Genomic DNA, 19,802 nt, shown 5'->3' with positions numbered 1-19,802 from the left:
GTCCAACTAATGGTTGAAGGCAGAGGTAAAAGACCAATCATGAGGAACAGTATCAAAGAGTCTCTCTACGTTACCATGGTGATGTACACATTTCCTGTGCAATTGAAAGGAAAGTTGTGATTTTTATGTATTCAGGACTGCAGCCATGTACGAACCACCTTTTGTGTGTCTGAGAAAGTCTGTGTGAAAAATATGGACTTGTTATTGAATTCTGCCATCCTTGTCCTTGCAAAATCGCTGTCGTCAATCCTTAGTATTTTACAGATTTTTTGCCTCACTGTCACTGCCTTTATTTCCACTCTTTTTATTAGTTTTTGTCAACATTGTAAACAATAGTTTCTCCAATTGTTTCTACGTTTTTTAAACATACATTAAAAAGAATAAACAAAACGAAAATGATGGCATATAAACATGTATATGGTAAAAACAGTAACAAACATATACATACATATATGAAAAAATATACCCCCCCACCCCTGCAAAGACTAACCAAAAACAAAAAATAAAACATAGTCTTCATGGTAAATTGCAACATAAGTACTTTTAGTGCTACAGATTAGTCTTGATACCCGACAGCCAGTTTCACTGAGGTATACTCTGGAACTCCAATGTCTCTATATGGTCAAATAGGAGTTGCCATATTTTGAAAAATGTAGCCATAGACCCATGTAGTATGTATTTGATCTTTTCTAATTTGCTAAAATGAAGAACGTCTCCAATCCAAGCCTCATGGGATGGAGGAGAGGATGACTTCCAACGAAGTAATATTCTTCTAGCCAATAGGGTCAAGAAGGCCACAAGGTCTGCTTAAATTTTTGGCAGGACCACTGTATCTGGTATTACCCCAAAGAGTGCTGTTAATTGTGTTGATGTTAGGATCGATAATACAGACAGAAGGCGGTGGTAAGAAGGAAGTCAAGAAAAGGACAAAGTCTGGTGGAATTCATGAAGAAATGTAGCTGGAATACTTTGTGACAAAAGAATGCCGTTGAGAATAAAGGGCAAAGAATAAAAATCAGTGGTCAGGCCTGCCATGCTGTACGGTATGGAAGCAGTGACAGCAACAGAGAGGCTAGTATCTCCATTACACGTGGCAGAGATGAACATACTGCGTTGGTCCTTGGAGACCGGAAGAGAAATGAAGTGAGAGCTGTGTTCAAGATCAGAGGTATGGATGAGAAGTTGAGAGAGACAAGATTGAGATGTTTTGGACATGTACAGAGAGGAGGCATAGACTATGTAGGGAAGAAGGTATTGGACCTGGAAATACCTGGCAAAAGAGGAAGACCAAGGCTAAGATGGAGAGACCAGATAGAGGAGGACATGAGAAGGATTGGACTGCAGGAGGGGGTTGTGTCAGACAGAAAGCTCTGGAGAGCAAAAATCCACTGTGACGACCCCTGAGAAACAGGGAACAAGCCGAAAGAAGAAGTGCTGTTAATGCAACTGGATCACTGAAGTACCCCTGATAATGTTTCAGAAATATTGGACCAATTGTTATGAAGAGATGGGCAAGACCAAAACGTATGACTCAGTGAGGCAGGAGCTTGGTGACACCGCTAACAGACGGGGTTAATATCGGGGTACATTTGAGAAAGTCTGAGTTTTGTCCAGTGAGTGCGCTGTATAATTTTACATTGGATTAGACCATGTTTTGGCACATATAGATGAAGAGTGGACCCGGACCCGAGAAGAATATCATCCCATAGGTCATTTTTAACTTCTTCGCCTATATCCTGCTCCCAAGATGCTTTGACAGCCAACAATGAGGAGCTCTGAAGAGAGAAAATTCTCTCATATCCACATGAGATGATACCTTTTGACATAGGGGGTGGTGATAAAAAAAAGCATCAATGGAGGGGCTTATTGGCTGAGAGAATTGGGAGCTTGTGACACAAACAAAAATACAAACCTGTAGATATCTAAAAAAGTGACTTTTTGGCATATTAAATTTAGCCAAAATCTGTTGGAAGGATGCAAAGGTTCCCTCAGTATACAAATCATTAAATGACTTTATGCCAAGATCAGGCCACATGGAAAAAGCTCCGTCTTCTAGAGGGGGAAGGAAAGCATGATTTCCAAATATAGGAGCCTGTAGTGAAAAGGTTTGTAATCTAAAATGGCTTCCAAATTGATTCCAAATTTTGAGAGTTGTCTTGACTAAAATGTTCTTGCACTATTCTGAGCAGGCTGAACTACTAGGGGTGTAAACCAAAGCAGCCAGTGAAGATGGCATTCAGGAAGATATTTCCAACCACAGCCAAGTTGGGATATTATGCAAGCTATCTGCCCGCAACCAATACTGAAGTATGCGGAAATTGGTAGCCCAATAATAAAAATCAAAATTTGGTAGGGCCATAGCCCCCCCCCCCCAACCTCCTTGGTCTCTGCAGGTATACTTTGTAAATCCTTGGATTATTTTTATCCCACATTAACCCTGAGGTAATCCTATCAAGTTTTTGAAAAAAAATATTTTGGGATAAAGATTGGAATGCATTGAAATGGGAAGGAAAATGTAGGCAGGGTATTCATTTTAACTCAATTAACTCAACCAGCTAGAGAAAAAGGGAGTAATGACCATCTCTCAAAGTCCTGCTGTGCTTGAGTGAGGAGAGGGGTAAAATTATACTTGAAAAGATTCTTAAATTTGTTAGTGACTTGGACCCCCAAGTATGTGAAACTGTCCAGAACTATTTTAAATGTTAATGTGTGAAGTGGGTATTTGTGAGCTGCAGCATTTAGAAGGAAGAGTTCACTGTAATTAAAATGTAGCTTGTAGCCAGAGATGAGACCAAATGAGTTAAAAACAGAGAGCATTGTCTGATGCTCAGTGCTCGACATTGGAGACTTAAAATCATTTGAAAGACTTGTGTCCTTAACTTGCATCTGCCCAGGCATCAGGAGCTAACTCTGTCTGCAATGGTTTCAGACAGCGTTTGTGTTTTTGTCTGAGAAGGGGCAGTAGCCGTCACAGTTTAAACCAAGTCTGTGGTCATACCTACTCAGGAGTGCCTGGGTCAGACAGGGACATTATAGCTGTCTCTCTCTAATTAGGCAGATCATTAGCCCATGATTTTAAATGACTGTCTCCACTGTTGCTCACGCTCTTACTTTTTACACACACACACACACACACACACACACACACTAATTTGCTCATACCCGCATGGTGTTTCCCATTCAGTGGCTGAATCAGACACACTACTTGATCTCGTCACGGTTGTCAGAAGGCAGCATAACATCTTGAGTGACCCATTGCCAAGCCAGACTGTGCCCTACATTCTCATCCATTAAAACATTTGTTCAGTTGTCATAGAGTGCAGTGCTATATAGCTTCTTACGTTCTGTACGTGAGTACTTGTTTTGCCTTCAGATTTTTTTTTCCCCTTCTGTTTTCAGGAGTTACTCTGCCAAAGGCCCAGTCAAATCATAAAAGGCATTCTCCCTTACCTTGTTTGGCCTACTATCTCATACCAAACCCTCTCCTGCAGGGGCTTTTCTACTGTGGAATGATACGCTGACTCAACCAGTATCATGTCCAAGCTTGGGCTGCTGGCACTGCTACTCCTGTTATGTGGGATTATGGGTGCATGAATGGGTGTGTGCGCCTGTGTTCCGTGTGTTTATTTGTGTGTGAATACACATGCATGCACATGTGTAAGTTCATGTTTGTGGGTGAGTTTTTGTCTCCTGCGGTGTTGTGTGCATCACTGTTTTTTGTGGTTGTATCTCTGATCTGTCTGTGTGGCCAGTGTATAACCAGACAGTAGTAGAAGAATTTCTAGCAAACACTCTCCAGTGTTTCTCGTTCTCTTGCTCTCTCTTTCTGTCGCCTATTCTAAACAGTTCAGGGAAGGAGCTCTAACAGGATCCATACTCTTCTCTCTTTTTTTTCTCTTTCAGTGTGTCAATCGTCACACTTCCCTTCCATTTCCATTCCTGTGTCTCTATTCTTAGACAAGCCCACCACCCACCCCCAAATCTACACTTTGCTCCGTACTGAGTGTCAGTGTGTTTCAGGGAGCATGGTGAGGTTACATAACACTGAGGGAGGTTGAGGTATGTGTGTGTGTGTGTGTGTGTGTGTGTGTGTGTGTGTGTGTGCGTGCGTGCGTGCGTGCGTGCGTGCGTGCATGTGGGGGGGGGGGTTATTGTTCTGCACATCCCAGAAAGCCTATGATCCAGGCCAGATTAACAGGTCTTGTGTTCTCTGTCAAGTGGGCCACTTTGGGAAGGATTAAGGCCCACCATCGGAATCAAGCCAACTATGGGTTGAACGATATTTTGTCTTATGGAAGTCATTAGGTTCTTATTAACAGCCTAATTGAACACTTGTTCATCTACTAGGGTCACATTGCAGCTATGACCCAATGAAAGGAAAGTATGGAGAATATGTTTATGGGGGCTATTGTTCTCAGAGGCTGTCGTGTGGCGGGTTATACCCACTCACATTTCAACATGATTAAAAGTATGCCTTATCTCTTCTTTTTCATACTCATTTCATTGTACTTTATGTGAAATTTAAGTGTTTACATATAGTTTCTGTCTTGTCTACAATTTACTATCATCCATATCCATTTCAGGCTTACATACAGTATGAAATACAACATAATACACTTGTTGTATGGTATCATTCAATTTTCCATTCCAGTAGTTTTGTCACATTATATTCATTTTGCCCCCTTTTATGTTTATGGATCGTGCAGTACTCCTGTTGGTCTTACATCACCACAGCCCAGGAAACACTTCTGTTGTTTGTAGAGCTGATACAAGCCTGTCCCCCTGACGTGCACATCACACTGTTGCCATGGAGACATTTGACATGATGCTGGGTTGCAGGGAGATGACAGGTATCTCTAGCTCTGGGTCTCGACCTCTTCCTCCTCCGCTCTCTTTGCCAAATCAGCAGGCCAATCAGCAGGAATGGGATACAGACGCAAGAGAGTTCCCACCCAGCATTCCACACAGGATTACCATGGCTGATATAAGCTCTGATCATTCCCCCTCCACAGAGATCAATGCCTCTCTCTCACGTACCCCCATTCCCCTTTCTCGTAACAAAACAGAAGGTTTGGTCAGGTTTCAGAATAAGCTGGGATATTTTTAACTAGTCTCAATGTCTACATTCCAGTGATAAGCAAGGGGTGATTTGGAGTGTGTGTGTGGTGGGGGGGCAGCAAGGTTGAGTTGATGTACAAGAAGAGTTGGTGCATTGTTTTCAGGGGTTGTTGCTGTAAACAAATTGTACCTGTCTAGATTAATGTTCCTGGTTTTCCTCAGCTGAGAATATTTTTCTAATAAGGAGATCAGTGTGGTTGTGGTAATGTTGAGGAAGGCATATTGTCACCGCTACATGCCTTCCATTTATACTGCTGGAGCAGTGAGAGCTTGCATCTCCTCCATTACTCCCTCTCTCAGTCCCATCTCCTGGTTCCAAGATAACAGGGCTATAGCCTTGTTGTATTTTTATCATTATTGTCATCATTTTTCTGTTTTCCAAACTAAAGATTTTTGTTCAATATGCCTTATTATAATGCATAAATAATAGCACATACTGTGTGTACTTCTACTGTGCACTGTACTGGTAGAGTAAGGCACATCCCAGGTTCGTGTGCCAGAGGACCCTGATTGATCAGGGAGCTATAATTTTAAAGTTCTAATAATTCACACAGATAGATTTACCCCACTGTTGATCATAGCAGCAAGAAAACTATAAATGCACATCCAGCTTTTCTTCTCTTTCTGTTGAGCTTCAGCACCACTCCCAGTTGGATTTTTTCCTCATAAACGTTTTTTAACATAAAAGACTTTTACAATTTTTGACCTTGATGCTGAATTTGGTACATCTCAGATGTGGACTGAAATACATCTGGGTTGTATTAACTAGCCAATAAGGATAAAGTGATATGAACTATATGGTAAATGAACTACTGTTTGGCCTGTCACAAAATGGACCTTATCCTCATGACGGGATTGTGAAGCTGTTTGAAAAACCTTGTGAGATCATGCAACAACACCTATAACTCATCCTCAATTAGACCAGCACAGTGCACCAGAAAAATATAAATCAAAATCTGGTTGACTAAGTCTTGCAAAATGTATTACATATATTCTGGCAGCAAGTGTTAACTGAATCATTTGTGATCATTATCAACCACATGGCCTTCCACAAAATGTCTTGACTTAAGGCTGCTTTGCACATTAACTTTTGGTACATTGTTTATGCACTGACCTCTCTATGAACATGTATTCTTTTTTTCATCCAAAATCCATTTAAGATAAGCAGAATGGCAGTATTTGATGGTTTACACATAGAAACATAATATTTTGTTAAAATTATAAACACATATAAACATGCTGTCACAATCTCATCTTCTCTTATTCTCCTGACAGAATCAATTCTTTATTTTTGCCAGGGATTGACGCATTTCTCGCTCTGTGGATCTGTGGAGTTTTTCTAAAAACCCTATTCAGCCCATCTAATTACTGACAAATTCATACGAAGTTCTGTGGGTGATTACCTTCACCCATCTAGCATCACAGATTACGCACAAAACCCTCTGTATTAGGACTACCCATGTAGCCAGTAGTCATCTCCAGCTTACTTAGACCTCATTAAGAATGTTCCAGAAACCTGTCAAACCAGCCATTTCCTGGCTTGCCTTGTTATGCATCTACGGAGCAGAATCCATTACATTCTCTCACATCCACTCTCTCTTCTCCCTCTTCATTCCCTCTCTTATCCTGTGTCGGCCCACATTTCTCTCACTGGTGCACTCTCGCTCTCTTTCTGTTTCAACCCCTCTACATGTTTCTGTTGCTCAGGGTTACTGATTTCAGTCCTGGTGGAGCTGAGTCAGGGCCGACATCTTATCCTCCAATTTCATAAGAGAGATAGAGGCTGTAAAAGAAATTGGATTTGGGAAATCGGCAATTTATGAATGCATGATTTGCAGCAAGAGAATGATTGCACTTAAACAAAGACAGAATGACGAATGCAATTTAGTTTCTCAACATCATGTTCACTGACCTTACAGTAGATGTATTCATTTGGAACACATGTACAACATCATAATAACAATAATAGTAATAATGGATTACATTTTTATAGCGTTTTATCTAAACACCCAAAGCGCTTCACATTGAAGGGGGTAACTCACCTCAACCACCACCAGTTTGTAGCACCCACCTGGGTGATGCACGGCAGCCATTTTGCAGCAGAACGCTCACCACACCTCAGCTTGGGGTGGAGAGGGAGGAATCGCCAATTACATAGGGGGATGATTAGCTGGCCAGATGGAGAGAGCCAGGTTGGGAATTTTGCCAGGACACCCAGGAACCCCCCCCCACACTCTTTGCAATAAGTGCCATGAGATCTTTAATGACCACAGTGAGTCAGGACCTCGGTTTAACGTCTCATCTGAAGGACAATGTGCATATACACATGCATATGACTGAGCCTTATGGAAAATCATATTTTTTGCACACAAGTGAGCCTGTCTGATGTTTCTGTGTAAAAGACATCAGTATATGTATGTGCTCTGCATGCTCTATGGCAGCGGTCGGGAACCTATGGCTCGCGAGCCATATATGGCTCTTCCGGTGACGGCATATGGCTCCCAGACAATTTTGAGTTGAAAAAAAAAATCAGTTTGGAACTGATTTTAAAATACTTGTGATATTTCTTAATAATACTGTGTCATTTTAAAGTAAACAGAAATTAGTTTTGAAGATAAATTTCACGGGTCACGGGTCACCCGTGGGTCGGGTCGGGAACCAATGGCTCGCGAGCATGTCCGGGTCATTGTAAAGGTGAAGAAATCAATTTTATCAGATAGCCAACTAGTTTATCCGCTTCAACCCTTGTAACGGAAAAGATGGAGAAAAGAAAAAAAGACGATGATTACCGTGCATTCCAGGCTGCGTGGACAGAGGAATTTGCATTTGTGGAGAAAGCAGGATCTGCGGTATGTCTAATATGCAATGATAAAATTGCATCGATGAAACGGTCAAATATAAAGCGGCACTTCGATACGCACCATGCTTCATTTGCATGGAAATCTCCAGCGGGGGACAGCAGGAAAAGGGCATGCGAGGAGCTACAGCGGAGAGTGCAGATGAGTCAGCAGCAACTACGTGTGTGGACCAAGCAAGGTGACGGGAATTCCGCTAGCTTTGCGGGTGCTTTGGCAATAGTAAGGAATGGAAAGTCATTCACAGATGGCGAGTATGCCAAAACATTCATGCTTGATGTGGCCAATGAACTGTTTGATGACTTCCCAAATAAAGACGAGATAATCAAACGAATAAAAGACATGCCCCTGTCAGCAAGAACTGTGCACGATCGTAGCATCATGATGGCAAATCAAGTCGAGGAAACACAAATTAAGGACATAAACGCCGGGACATACTTTTCTCTCGCGTTAGATGAGTCAACAGACGTTAGCCATCTATCTCAGTGCAGTATAATTGCCAGGTATGCTGCAGGTGACACACTGCGTGAGGAAAGCTTGGCTGTTTTGCCAGTGAAAGGGACAACAAGAGGAGAGGATTTATTCACGTCTTTCATGGAGTTTGCTAAAGAAAAAAAACTACCGATGGATAAACTTATTTCTGTCCGTACTGATGGTGCAACCTGTATGCTGGGGAAGAACAAAGGATTTGTAGCGCTTCTCCGTGAACATGAAAAGAGAGCCATCCTAAGTTTTCATTGCATCCTGCACCAGGAGGCGCTTTGCGCTCAGACGTGTGGCCAGGAGCTTGGTGAGGTGATGTCGCTGGTCATTCGAGTGGTCAACTTTATTGTTGCCCGAGCTTTAAATGATCGCCAGTTTAAAGCTCTGTTAGAAGAAGTTGGGAATCATTATCCCGGTCTGCTTTTACACAGCAACGTGCGTTGGTTGTCAAGGGGTGCTCAGCCGGTGCTCAGCCGTTTTGCAGCTTGCCTGAGTGAAATCCGGACTTTTCTTGAAATGAAAGGTGTCAAGCATCCTGAGCTAGACAACACTGACTGGCTCCTGCAGTTTCACTATCTCGTGGACATAACTGGCCATCTGAACCAGCTCAATGTGAAAATGCAAGGTATTGGAAATACAATCTCATCCCTTCAACAAGCAGTGTTTGCATTTGAAAGCAAGCTGGAAGCCTTTCTCAGGGACATTGAAACAGGTCGTCTTCTGCACTTTGAAAGACTGCAACAATTTAGAGATGCATGCTTAGCAAGTGACTCCACTCAACATCTGGATCTCCAGCAGCTAGCTGGCTTTACGTCCAATGTCCTGCAGTCATTCCAAGCACATTTTGGAGAATTTCGTGCGCGCACTGGTCTTTTCAAGTTCATCACTCATCCACATGAGTGTGCAGTGGACAAAATCGACCTGACATGCATCCCCGGGGTCTCTATCGGAGACTTTGAGCTGGAAGTTGCTGACCTGAAGGCATCAGACATGTGGATGAGTAAGTTCAAGTCACTTAATGGAGAGTTGGAAAGTCTTGCGCGACAGCGAGCAAACACAAGTGGACAGAAATGAAAAATCTTCAACCTGAAGACCAGCTGATTCTTAAAGCTTGGAACGAGCTTCCTGTGACATACCACACAATGCAGCATGTGAGTATTGCCGTATTGACCATGTTTGGCTCTACATATGCATGTGAGCAGTCATTCTCGCATATGAGGAACATTAAGACCAACCTACGCTCACGTTTAACTGATGGAAGCCTCAACGCCTGCATGAAGCTCAACCTCACCACGTATGAACCAGACTACAAGGCCATCAGCAAAACCATGCAGCACCAGAAGTCGCATTAAGAGTAAGACATATTTAATTTATTATACGTTAAAAATACTATATGGCTCTCAATGAAATATATTTAGAAATATTTGGCTTTTATGGCTCTCCCAGTCAAAAAGGTTCCTGACCCCTGCTCTATGGTGCAGATATGGTAAACAGTGTGGCAGTGTTGCGTGACAGGGAATCAGAAAGAGGTGTTCCCCCTCACAGCCAGGCTGGATGTTCCCAGCCGAGCACCTGGTCCTGCTCCTGCTCAGGCTCTACGGTGCCATGATCAATATCTAAACCACAGATTGCCTCAGGGCCTGCAGCCAGCAGCCTGCCACAACCCCATACCTAACACTGGGCCTGCACTGTATGCTTTGGCAACAAGTCAACCAGCTCTCTCACGCAACACACACACACACACACGCATATTTCTCACATACATGTCTCCAAATTGCTTGCCCTTTCACCTCACAAAATACTCATACCATACCTACTTCCTCTCTGCACCATTACATGCACCTATTCTCAATTATGGATTGTTTTTGAACTGTTGTTTACTGTCAGGTCCTGTTAGTTATTGTAATTTGTGTTTTGCTTGTTTGGTTCTATGGTTTTCCTGAAATGCGTGTGCGCGCACGCACGCACACACACACACACACACACACACACACACACACATGCACACACACAGTCACACCACATGCAAAATAGTTTGTTTTGAAAGATACCTTTCTCCTGTAAAGGCCCTCCATGCTTTTTGTAAGGAAAGATAAGGCCCATATCCATCTGAGTCTTCACGCTCGGCTCCATCGAATAGCCCTGCTGTTTTTCCTGCAAGCTCACCTCTGAGCCAGGAGAGGAAACCACTGAACCAGACATCTTACATTCCTTAAAGCAGCGACTCAAAACAAACACCCACCAGGCTAAATATGATATCGTCTCTGTAGTGAAGGAAATGGTCCCACAAAAGCCATCATACAACAGACATTATGTCCTGACAGAGTCAGTCTGTTCAGTGTATATTATTTCTATTTGTTGACTCTGAAGTACCGACTGGCATAACTAACGTACTTATTGAGAAGATGAATGGGAAGAGGAAAAGAAACTCGGCAAGAAAGTGAAGTTCTGAGCAAAATAAGCATAAAAGTTTTTAACAAGCTAATATTCAGTCCGGTTTGATGTATTTCCCCAACTGCTAGGCCTGTATATTTTTGGTGTATTGTAGCTAGATGGTTATACAGCAAAACTGTCTCATTTTTAGAATGTCACAATTACCATTAAAACCATATATTGTGACACCCTCACAATGTGACTCCTCTCTTACAAACAATGCACAACCTTTACAAGGATCAGGTGCTGATTGGACGAGCATAGGCAACCCATCTGCAAACTTACAGATTGTATGTGATGTGCAAAAAGAGAGAAGAGTAGTTCAGACGCAGGTCACTTTCCAGCCACGTTTAAGCAATGCCTTGTCTTGACTTTATAGACATGAGTTTGAAGAGTTGAGAGTAAAATGACTGCATCCTCTTAACCAGTTTATATAACGTGCGAGGTCCATGATTACTCTCTATGTGCACACTAATAGACCCTCTGTGAATATTTATCCTGCAGATACTCACACACAGACACTCAAAGCACATGCGCACACACTCAAGAACGTCATCACCGAAGTGCGCACACTCATAAGGGGTAGCATCTCTGTATTTGTCCTTGCTCTGGCCCAAAAGTGGCTTGTATTGGGAGCTAAAATGAACTTACGTAAGACTGAAAGAGGCGCTTTAATTTCATGGTTTGATGGGGACCCCTTGGTGATGCAAGTCATGCATAATTATTCACGCCAAGTCCAAAGTTTGTGCACCTGACAACTCCAATTGCTCAGTACTGGGAAGAAGATACACAGCATTCTGTGTTGCTGTGAGCTGTAGTTTTATTAGTATGTGCTGAAACTGAGGTCTGAGGTCAGAGCCAGTGTATGGTAATACTAGTAATTAGACAGTTATATCATAGAGTGGGCCACAGGGGCCAGACAGGAAGTGGCTCCTGTGGCTTAATCTACTTATTGGGTACCCAGCTCCTGATGAGGAGGAAGTGGCAGCTCAAAGCCTCATTCTGTCAGTCACAGACTAGTGGCAGCAAGCTTTGAAAAACGTATATAATAGTTGTCTTATAATAAAGGTCTGTTATTTAAGCCTGCTTTTTGGCAACATTAATGATGTAGTCATCAATGTTCCCGTTTGCAGGTGTTTTCCTCACCGAGACAGCTGTGCTGATATAGGTTTTTGTTTTAATATGGGGCTATAATACCCTCAGCCTTTTCGCTAATGATAATTACATTTCTCAGCAAAGTGAGAAGTCAATACTGGTGCCAACTCAACCTACTTTGCCAGCAATACTGTGGACCGGGCATGGCTAAAGCCTCCCCGTCTCTCCTGCTCTATTTCAGTGTCTCTCGGCTTCTGCTTGCTCACTCCCCTCTCTGACTCTATCTCTCTCTCGGTCTGTCTCTCTGACTCTCTTTATCTCTTATTCTTTCTCTCTTCTTCTGGTCTGTCATCTTGGGTTCATTGCCACCAAATCTTTGCTACCCAAGGCACTTTTTTTAAAGAGGAGGGAACATTAGCTTTTGATTAGGCAGCAGGATTTTCTCCTGGAATAAAGGCACTGTTGTCCTCCTCCCCCATGCCTTTGCCATCATAATTGGGTTGAGTCTACACCCAGCTGAGAAAATTACCTGCAAACAAGAACACATGTTTCATCTCAGCCTTTTTTTTTGGCAGACATGAACATTTTTCTGCATGCATTAGCTACCACCTCAGGTTACATTTTTATGCATGAATATGTTTCAGTTGTTTTGAATGGTATGCTGAATGAACGTTAATTTTGGACATGCCCCTGCACAGTTACTTGTCTGGCATTTTCTTTGACATACTTCCTTAAAACATACTTGACAGACTTGGGTCAGATGGGGTGGAACACTTTACTGCTCCATAATTAGGACCCATCAAGTTTTGTCACAGGTTAAAGCAATTCAGCAATTTTTCACTAATCCTGTCTGCTCTTTAGTGAACATTATTTGATTAGTGAAAGGAAGCAAATGTTTCATTATATTGAAAATTTCACTTTTGCAATGAAACTCGGCACCACAGTGACACATTTCCACATCACACACAAAATGTCTTCTCACTTTCAGGAAGAGCCGTGCATAATCGCCATGGGTTTCATTACTGTGGTGAATACCATCCCATTGTATCGCCAGTGCCCTTCCTGTTTGTTGATAATGATGCACTGCAGCCAGTGGCGGCTGCTGACCAAAATTTTGGGGACGCAAGCACCCAACCAACCCCCCTATTATATTTTTAAAACATCCCTCACTGTATGTGTAAAAATAACAAATCGTTAAACAGATAAATCCCAGCATATTATGTCAATAACCTTTTATTCAAAAGACATGACTGACATAACAATCTCTGTCCTTTGATGTAGGCATTTCCATTTGGCGCAATAATTTAAAAAACAATCAATCAAACAGACACTTCAGGTTAGGAGTTACTTGGACTTCTGACAGTAGTGGATTATCTGACAGGGAGGAGGGCACAAGGAAGGGTCTGCTGGTCTTCTGGTGCTTCTGTGCTGCAAATACAGACATAAAATATATAGATTAGTTCGAGTAAACAACTCTTCATCTTAGATAGATTAGAATCATAATAAAATTAAGTCACCCTGATGAAGGCCAGTGCTGCCACAATGCATTGGTGTGTTTTTTACATTTTCACTTGAGTCATGTAGTATTAGCACATTAATAAAGGCTTTTTATTTGTTTCTTCCTCAAGAGTGCCTTGGTCACTTCTTTTTTTTGCATAATGAAATTAATTTGAAACAATAGTATTTACCCATGGTAAGAGCTGTTGGTTCTCTGGTAGGATAATGCTGAGAGCAATGGGAAGGCACTTAGCTGGTCTGGATTGTGCTTCATATGAGAATGGGGAGCTGAGCTGGACTGGACTGTACTGCAAACAGAAGTGTAGCCTGAAAAACATAAACCCAGCATATGTTCATGGCCTTTTATTCAAGTCATATGACTAATATAACAATCTCTGTCCAAACAGGCATTTCTATTTGATGCACTAATTAAAAAATAAATAAATACAGACATTTCAGGTTAATAGACAAGGACTTACTTGGATTTATGACAGCAGTGAATATGTTCATGTGTGAAAAGATTCCCATAGGATCCAGCCCACGATGTTTGCATTCATCATAATTCTTTGCAAAAATTGCAAAAGACAGGACAGGAGCTAGCTAACCTAGTAGCTAACTAGCTAAGCTAGTTAGAACAACTAACGTTAGCCTACAGTACAGGGCTACTACACGAGGTCAAGAAAAAAAATGCAAATGTAAAGATGAACAATAAAGTTGAAAAATAAAGATCTGAACAGATTATTATAATATTTACTATATATATATATATATATATATATATATATATACACTACCGTTCAAAAGTTTGGGATCACCCAAACAATTTTGTGTTTTCCATGAAAAGTCACACTTATTCACCACCATATGTTGTGAAATGAATAGAAAATAGAGTCAAGACATTGACAAGGTTAGAAATAATGATTTGTATTTGAAATAAGATTTTTTTTACATCAAACTTTGCTTTCGTCAAAGAATCCTCCATTTGCAGCAATTACAGCATTGCAGACCTTTGGCATTCTAGCTGTTAATTTGTTGAGGTAATCTGGAGAAATTGCACCCCACGCTTCCAGAAGCAGCTCCCACAAGTTGGATTGGTTGGATGGGCACTTCTTGCGTACCATACGGTCAAGCTGCTCCCACAACAGCTCAATGGGGTTCAGATCTGGTGACTGCGCTGGCCACTCCATTACCGATAGAATACCAGCTGCCTGCTTCTGCTCTAAATAGTTCTTGCACAATTTGGAGGTGTGTTTAGGGTCATTGTCCTGTTGTAGGATGAAATTGGCTCCAATCAAGCGCTGTCCACTGGGTATGGCATGGCGTTGCAAAATGGAGTGATAGCCTTCCTTATTCAGAATCCCTTTTACCCTGTACAAATCTCCCAACTTACCAGCACCAAAGCAACCCCAGACCATCACATTACCTCCACCATGCTTAACAGATGGCGTCAGGCATTCTTCCAGCATCTTTTCATTTGTTCTGCGTCTCACAAACGTTCTTCTTTGTGATCCAAACACCTCAAACTTGGATTCATCCGTCCACAACACTTTTTTCCAGTCTTCCTCTGTCCAATGTCTGTGTTCTTTTGCCCATCTTAATCTTTTTCTTTTATTGGTCAGTCTCAGATATGGCTTTTTCTTTGCCACTCTGCCCTGAAGCCCAGAATCCCGCAGCCGCCTCTTCACTGTAGATGTTGACACTGGTGTTTTGCGGGTACTATTTAATGAAGATGCCAGTTGGGGACCTGTGAGGCATCTGTTTCTCAAACTAGAGACTCTAATGTACTTATCTTCTTGCTCAGTTGTGCAACGCGGCCTCCCACTTCTTTTTCTACTCTGGTTAGAGCCTGTTTGTGCTGTCCTCTGAAGGGAGTAGTACACACCGGTGTAGGAAATCTTCAATTTCTTAGCAATTTCTCGCATGGAATAGCCTTCATTTCTAAGAACAAGAATAGACTGTCGAGTTTCAGATGAAAGTTCTCTTTTTCTGGCCATTTTGAGCGTTTAATTGACCCCACAAATGTGATGCTCCAGAAACTCAATCTGCTCAAAGGAAGGTCAGTTTTGTAGCTTCTGTAACGAGCTAAACTGTTTTCAGATGTGTGAACATGATTGCACAAGGGTTTTCTAATCATCAATTAGCCTTCTGAGCCAATGAGCAAACACATTGTACCATTAGAACACTGGAGTGATAGTTGCTTGAAATGGGCCTCTATACACCTATGTAGATATTGCACCAAAAACCAGACATTTGCAGCTAGAATAGTCATTTACCACATTAGCAATGTATAGAGTGTATTTCTTTGAAGTTAAGACTAGTTTAAAGTTATCTTCATTGAAAAGTACAGTGCTTTTCCTTCAAAAATATGGACATTTCAATGTGATCCCAAACTTTTGAACGGTAGTGTATATATACAAGAACCACCAAAAACTACTAAAGTAATCACTAATTTATCTTCGTCTAATCTCTTTTTCTTAGCTTTCTTATCTTATCTTTCACCGCGCTTCGAATACCAAAAGGTATGAAGATTGGAGGACAAGTCAAGGATCGGAAAGGCTGAACTAGTGTTCTCTTATTGGTTAGAGGGGTGTCAGTCATTTTCAGGTCGGGTAAAGACTGGGTGAAGCACTGTTTCACTGGGTGGGCATTAAAACGTCATAAACCATAACTCTCCGATCAACAACGTGTAAGGTACTACGTCAACTTACGTTCACTTAAATTGGGTGAGTGAGGCAGAACGCTGCTCTGTCACCTGAAGAGGGCGCTGTGTTGCACAATACCCACGACATTTTTTTAAGTGACTTTTTTTTGTTTGATTCACAAAGGAAATAGTCATTCTAATGAAATGTTGGCATCTAAAGATGCCAAAGATGTTTTATGTGATATGCATGTTATGTCTTGTGTTTGTTTTTTGGTGAAGCACTGTTTCACCTGTTGTCTTAGAGAAACCTCCTCTGACTGCAGCACTGTGCAGAATGTGGTTCTCATTTCTTCAAGTGAGAGATGTTCTCATATCAACATTTGTCATGAAGTCCTCGGGCTGTCTTATCATTCCTACAATAAGATTCATGCTAGAAATAGGGTTCGGGTTAGCTCAAGGTCAAGATGTCATGTTAATCTGACAGCATCTCTCATTTGCAGATATCAGAACGTGTGCAGAATGTTTACTTATTTATGTTCAACTCAGCCTTGATGGCTAGGACAACTCTCCACAATATGTGCAAATTCATCCCTGTTATGAACATTGAGACCTGAGGAAGAAGGTAGTTAAAAGCACAAGGGCCGCCTTCCTTATCCGCCCCCTTTTGGTTCCTCAAAATATGAGTTCAGCTATCCCTGCCAACTCCTTAACAGTGTGACACCACACAGGTACAATGTCTTACTAATTCAAGCATAAGCTAAGTTAGCTTGTATGTTCTTGTGCTGCGTATGTAGCACCTGTTAAGCCTAGTCCCCATGTGTTTCTGTCTTTTTAGGGTGTGTGAGCCCAGAGGAAGTGACCATGGAGCGAGCCCATTCTGCTGTAGAGAAAGTGTTTGAGACCCTCCGCGGCTTAAGCCAAACCAGAGACCACCTCAAGCAGCTGCGCTCTGTCTACACCGCCAGTGATGGGATTCACCAGGTCTAACACACACACACTCTCTCTCTCTCTCTCTCTCTCTCACTCACCTGTCCTCTGCAAGGTGTTTCACCCACTGGACAAGTCAAACATGCCTGATGTTTGGTTTAGACACACAGACACAGATTGTCACCACCCACACCGCTTTGCTTAACATCACACATCAGTATTCCACGGCCAGTGTAAGAAAAGAAGAAAGCAATGTAGTACAAGTGATTGTCTTTTGCCATTTATGTGGCACCAAGACTGGTAAAGAATTAGAACAGTGGGTCTTGATCCCAACCTGCCCTCTCTTTTGTCCATCAACTCTTTGTGTCACACAGTTATACAACTCACTGTTGGGATGAGAGCCACGTATCCTTGAGCTTATGTAACACAGGAGCTACTCAAGTTCAAGTTCAACTTTGTCATGTGTATCTAGATAACAATGAAATTCTTGTGCTCTGGCTCTCTCTACCTAAACAGAATGGACACAACGACAAAGACACACCATCCCAAAAAAAAACACTACAGACCTACAATACTATGTACAAAATGAATTCATACATTATACGATAATGCAACAATTTAAGGTGCATGTGGGTGTGTCAGCTGTTCAGCACCCTGACTGCCTGCGGAAAGATACTATTACTGAGACGGGTGGTGTGTGATTTGATTCTCCGGCAACATTTTTTAGATGGAAGGAGCAAGAACAGAAAATGAGCAGAGTGGCTGATGTCCTTAATGATGTTTTGAGCTTTCCTTTTGTGGTGAGTGGTGTAAATATTATGAAGTCGTGGTAGTTCCCATGACAATGATTTTTGCTGCTGTCTTTACAGTCATTTTGGAGCAGTCTGCAGTCCTGAGCAGTCATGTTCCCAAACCACACTGTGGTACAGCCTGTCAAGACACTCTCAATGGTACTGCGATCAAAGTTCATAAGAGTTTTGGTACTTGTATCAAAACTCTTGGGCCCTGTGATGGCGTGGCGGCCTGTCCAGGATATCTCCCCGCCTGCCGCCCAATGACTGCTGGGATAGGCTCCAGCATCCTCCGACCCTGAGAGCAGGATAAGCAGTTTGGATAATGGAATCGACCAAAACTCTTGCAATGCCTCAGAAATTTAAGTCTCTGCTGTGCCTTCTTCAGGATGCAGTTGGTGTTGAGAGACCATGTGAGAGTGTCTGTGATGCGTAAACTGAGAAATCTACAACCGTCCACAATTTCAACAAATGACCCATTGATGGAAATAGTAATGTGGGTTTCTCTGATCTTTCTAAAGTCAACAGTGATTTCTTGTCGTATTTACATTTAGAGAGAGGTTGTTATCATGGCACCATATGGTTAAATCTTCCACTTCCCTCCCATAGGCCCTTTCATTACGGTCACTTATTAGTCTAATCACTGTAGTGTCATCTGCAAATTTAATGATGCTGTTGTTGTCGTATGTAAACAAACTGTACAATAGGGGACTGAGACAACAGCCCTGAGGTGCGCCAGTCCTAAGAACTAATGTAGATGAGTATGTTTTACCTATTCTCACAGTCTTGGGCCGGCCTGTCAGGAAATCAAATAGCCAATTAAAGATAGAGTTGCCCAGATCAAGACCTCTGAGTTTCAACACCGGTTTGGATGGTACAGTGTATTAAAAGCAGAGCTGTAATCAATAAACAACATTCTGACATAGTTATACACCTTTTCAAGGTGCACTAAAGCAGTATGCAGGGCAGGTGAGATAGCATCATCTACAGATCTGTTTGAACAGTAGGCAAACTATGGGTCACGTTTAACAGGAATGTTACATTTTAAATATAACTAATCTTTCCAGACACTTCATAATAACAAATGTCAAAGCAACGGGTCGGTAACCATTAAGGCAAGAGACAGGTGGTTTGTTAGGCATGGACGCAATGGTGGTTTTCTTAAAACAGTGGAACTACACGCACTGACAGGGGCAGGTTAAAAATGTCAGTAAAACCCTGAGATAGCAGAGTGTAACATGCCTTGAGGACACAGGAAGGGATCCCATCTGGGCCATCAGCTTTAGGAGCCTTAACCCTTTTAAAAGTTTAACCCGGCGTCTGGGTAGCGTAGCGGTCTATTCCATTGCCTACCAACACGGGATCCTGGTTTGAATCCCCGTGTTAACTCCGGCTTGGTCAGGCATCCCTACAGACACAATTGGCCATGTCTGCGGGTGGAAAGCCAGATGTGGGTATATGTCCTGGTTGCTGCACTAGCGCCTCCTCTGGTCAGTTGGGGTGCCTGTCAGGGGGGAGGGGGAACTGGGGGGGATAGCGTGATCCTCCCCCACGCTACGTCTCCTCGGCAAAACTCCTCACGGTCAGGTGAAAAGAAGCTGCTGGCGACTCCACGTGTATCAGAAGAGGCATGTAAAGTCAATTTTATTTGTATAGCCCAATATCACAAATTTGCCTCAAGGGGCTTTACAGCAACACAACATCCTGTCCTTAGAACCTCGCATCTGCAGCCCTCCCCGGCTCGGCCGAGGGGGTGGGGCAGCGACCGGGACGGCTCAGAAGAGTGGGGTAATTGGCCAGATAAATTGGGGAGAAAAAGGAGGAATTTTTTTTTTTTAAATGTTTGAGGCATCCGGTTAGTGTGGCGGTCTATCCCGTTGCCTACAAACACGGGGATTGCCAGTTTGAATCCCCGTGGCTTGGTCTGGCATCCCTACAGACACAATTGGTCATGTCTACAGG

General features: G+C 42.4%; 1 protein-coding gene across 1 annotated transcript in view; it reads left to right on the top strand.

The window, feature by feature from the left end:
• scfd2 (sec1 family domain containing 2) overlaps positions 1-19,802 on the top strand; it is a 68,611-nt gene that overhangs the window by 25,001 nt on the left and 23,808 nt on the right. The window contains exons 3-4 of the mRNA XM_056276819.1: positions 16,425-16,477; positions 16,958-17,103. Of these exons, the coding sequence (XP_056132794.1) occupies positions 16,425-16,477; positions 16,958-17,103 (199 nt within the window). The remainder of the gene's footprint in view (positions 1-16,424; positions 16,478-16,957; positions 17,104-19,802) is intronic.

The sequence above is a fragment of the Lampris incognitus genome, chromosome 3, assembly GCF_029633865.1.
Source record: "Lampris incognitus isolate fLamInc1 chromosome 3, fLamInc1.hap2, whole genome shotgun sequence".
NCBI classification, from domain to species: Eukaryota; Metazoa; Chordata; class Actinopteri; order Lampriformes; family Lampridae; genus Lampris; species Lampris incognitus.
Note: the sequence above shows the minus strand (reverse complement) of the source record. Positions and strands in the feature narration are given on the sequence as shown.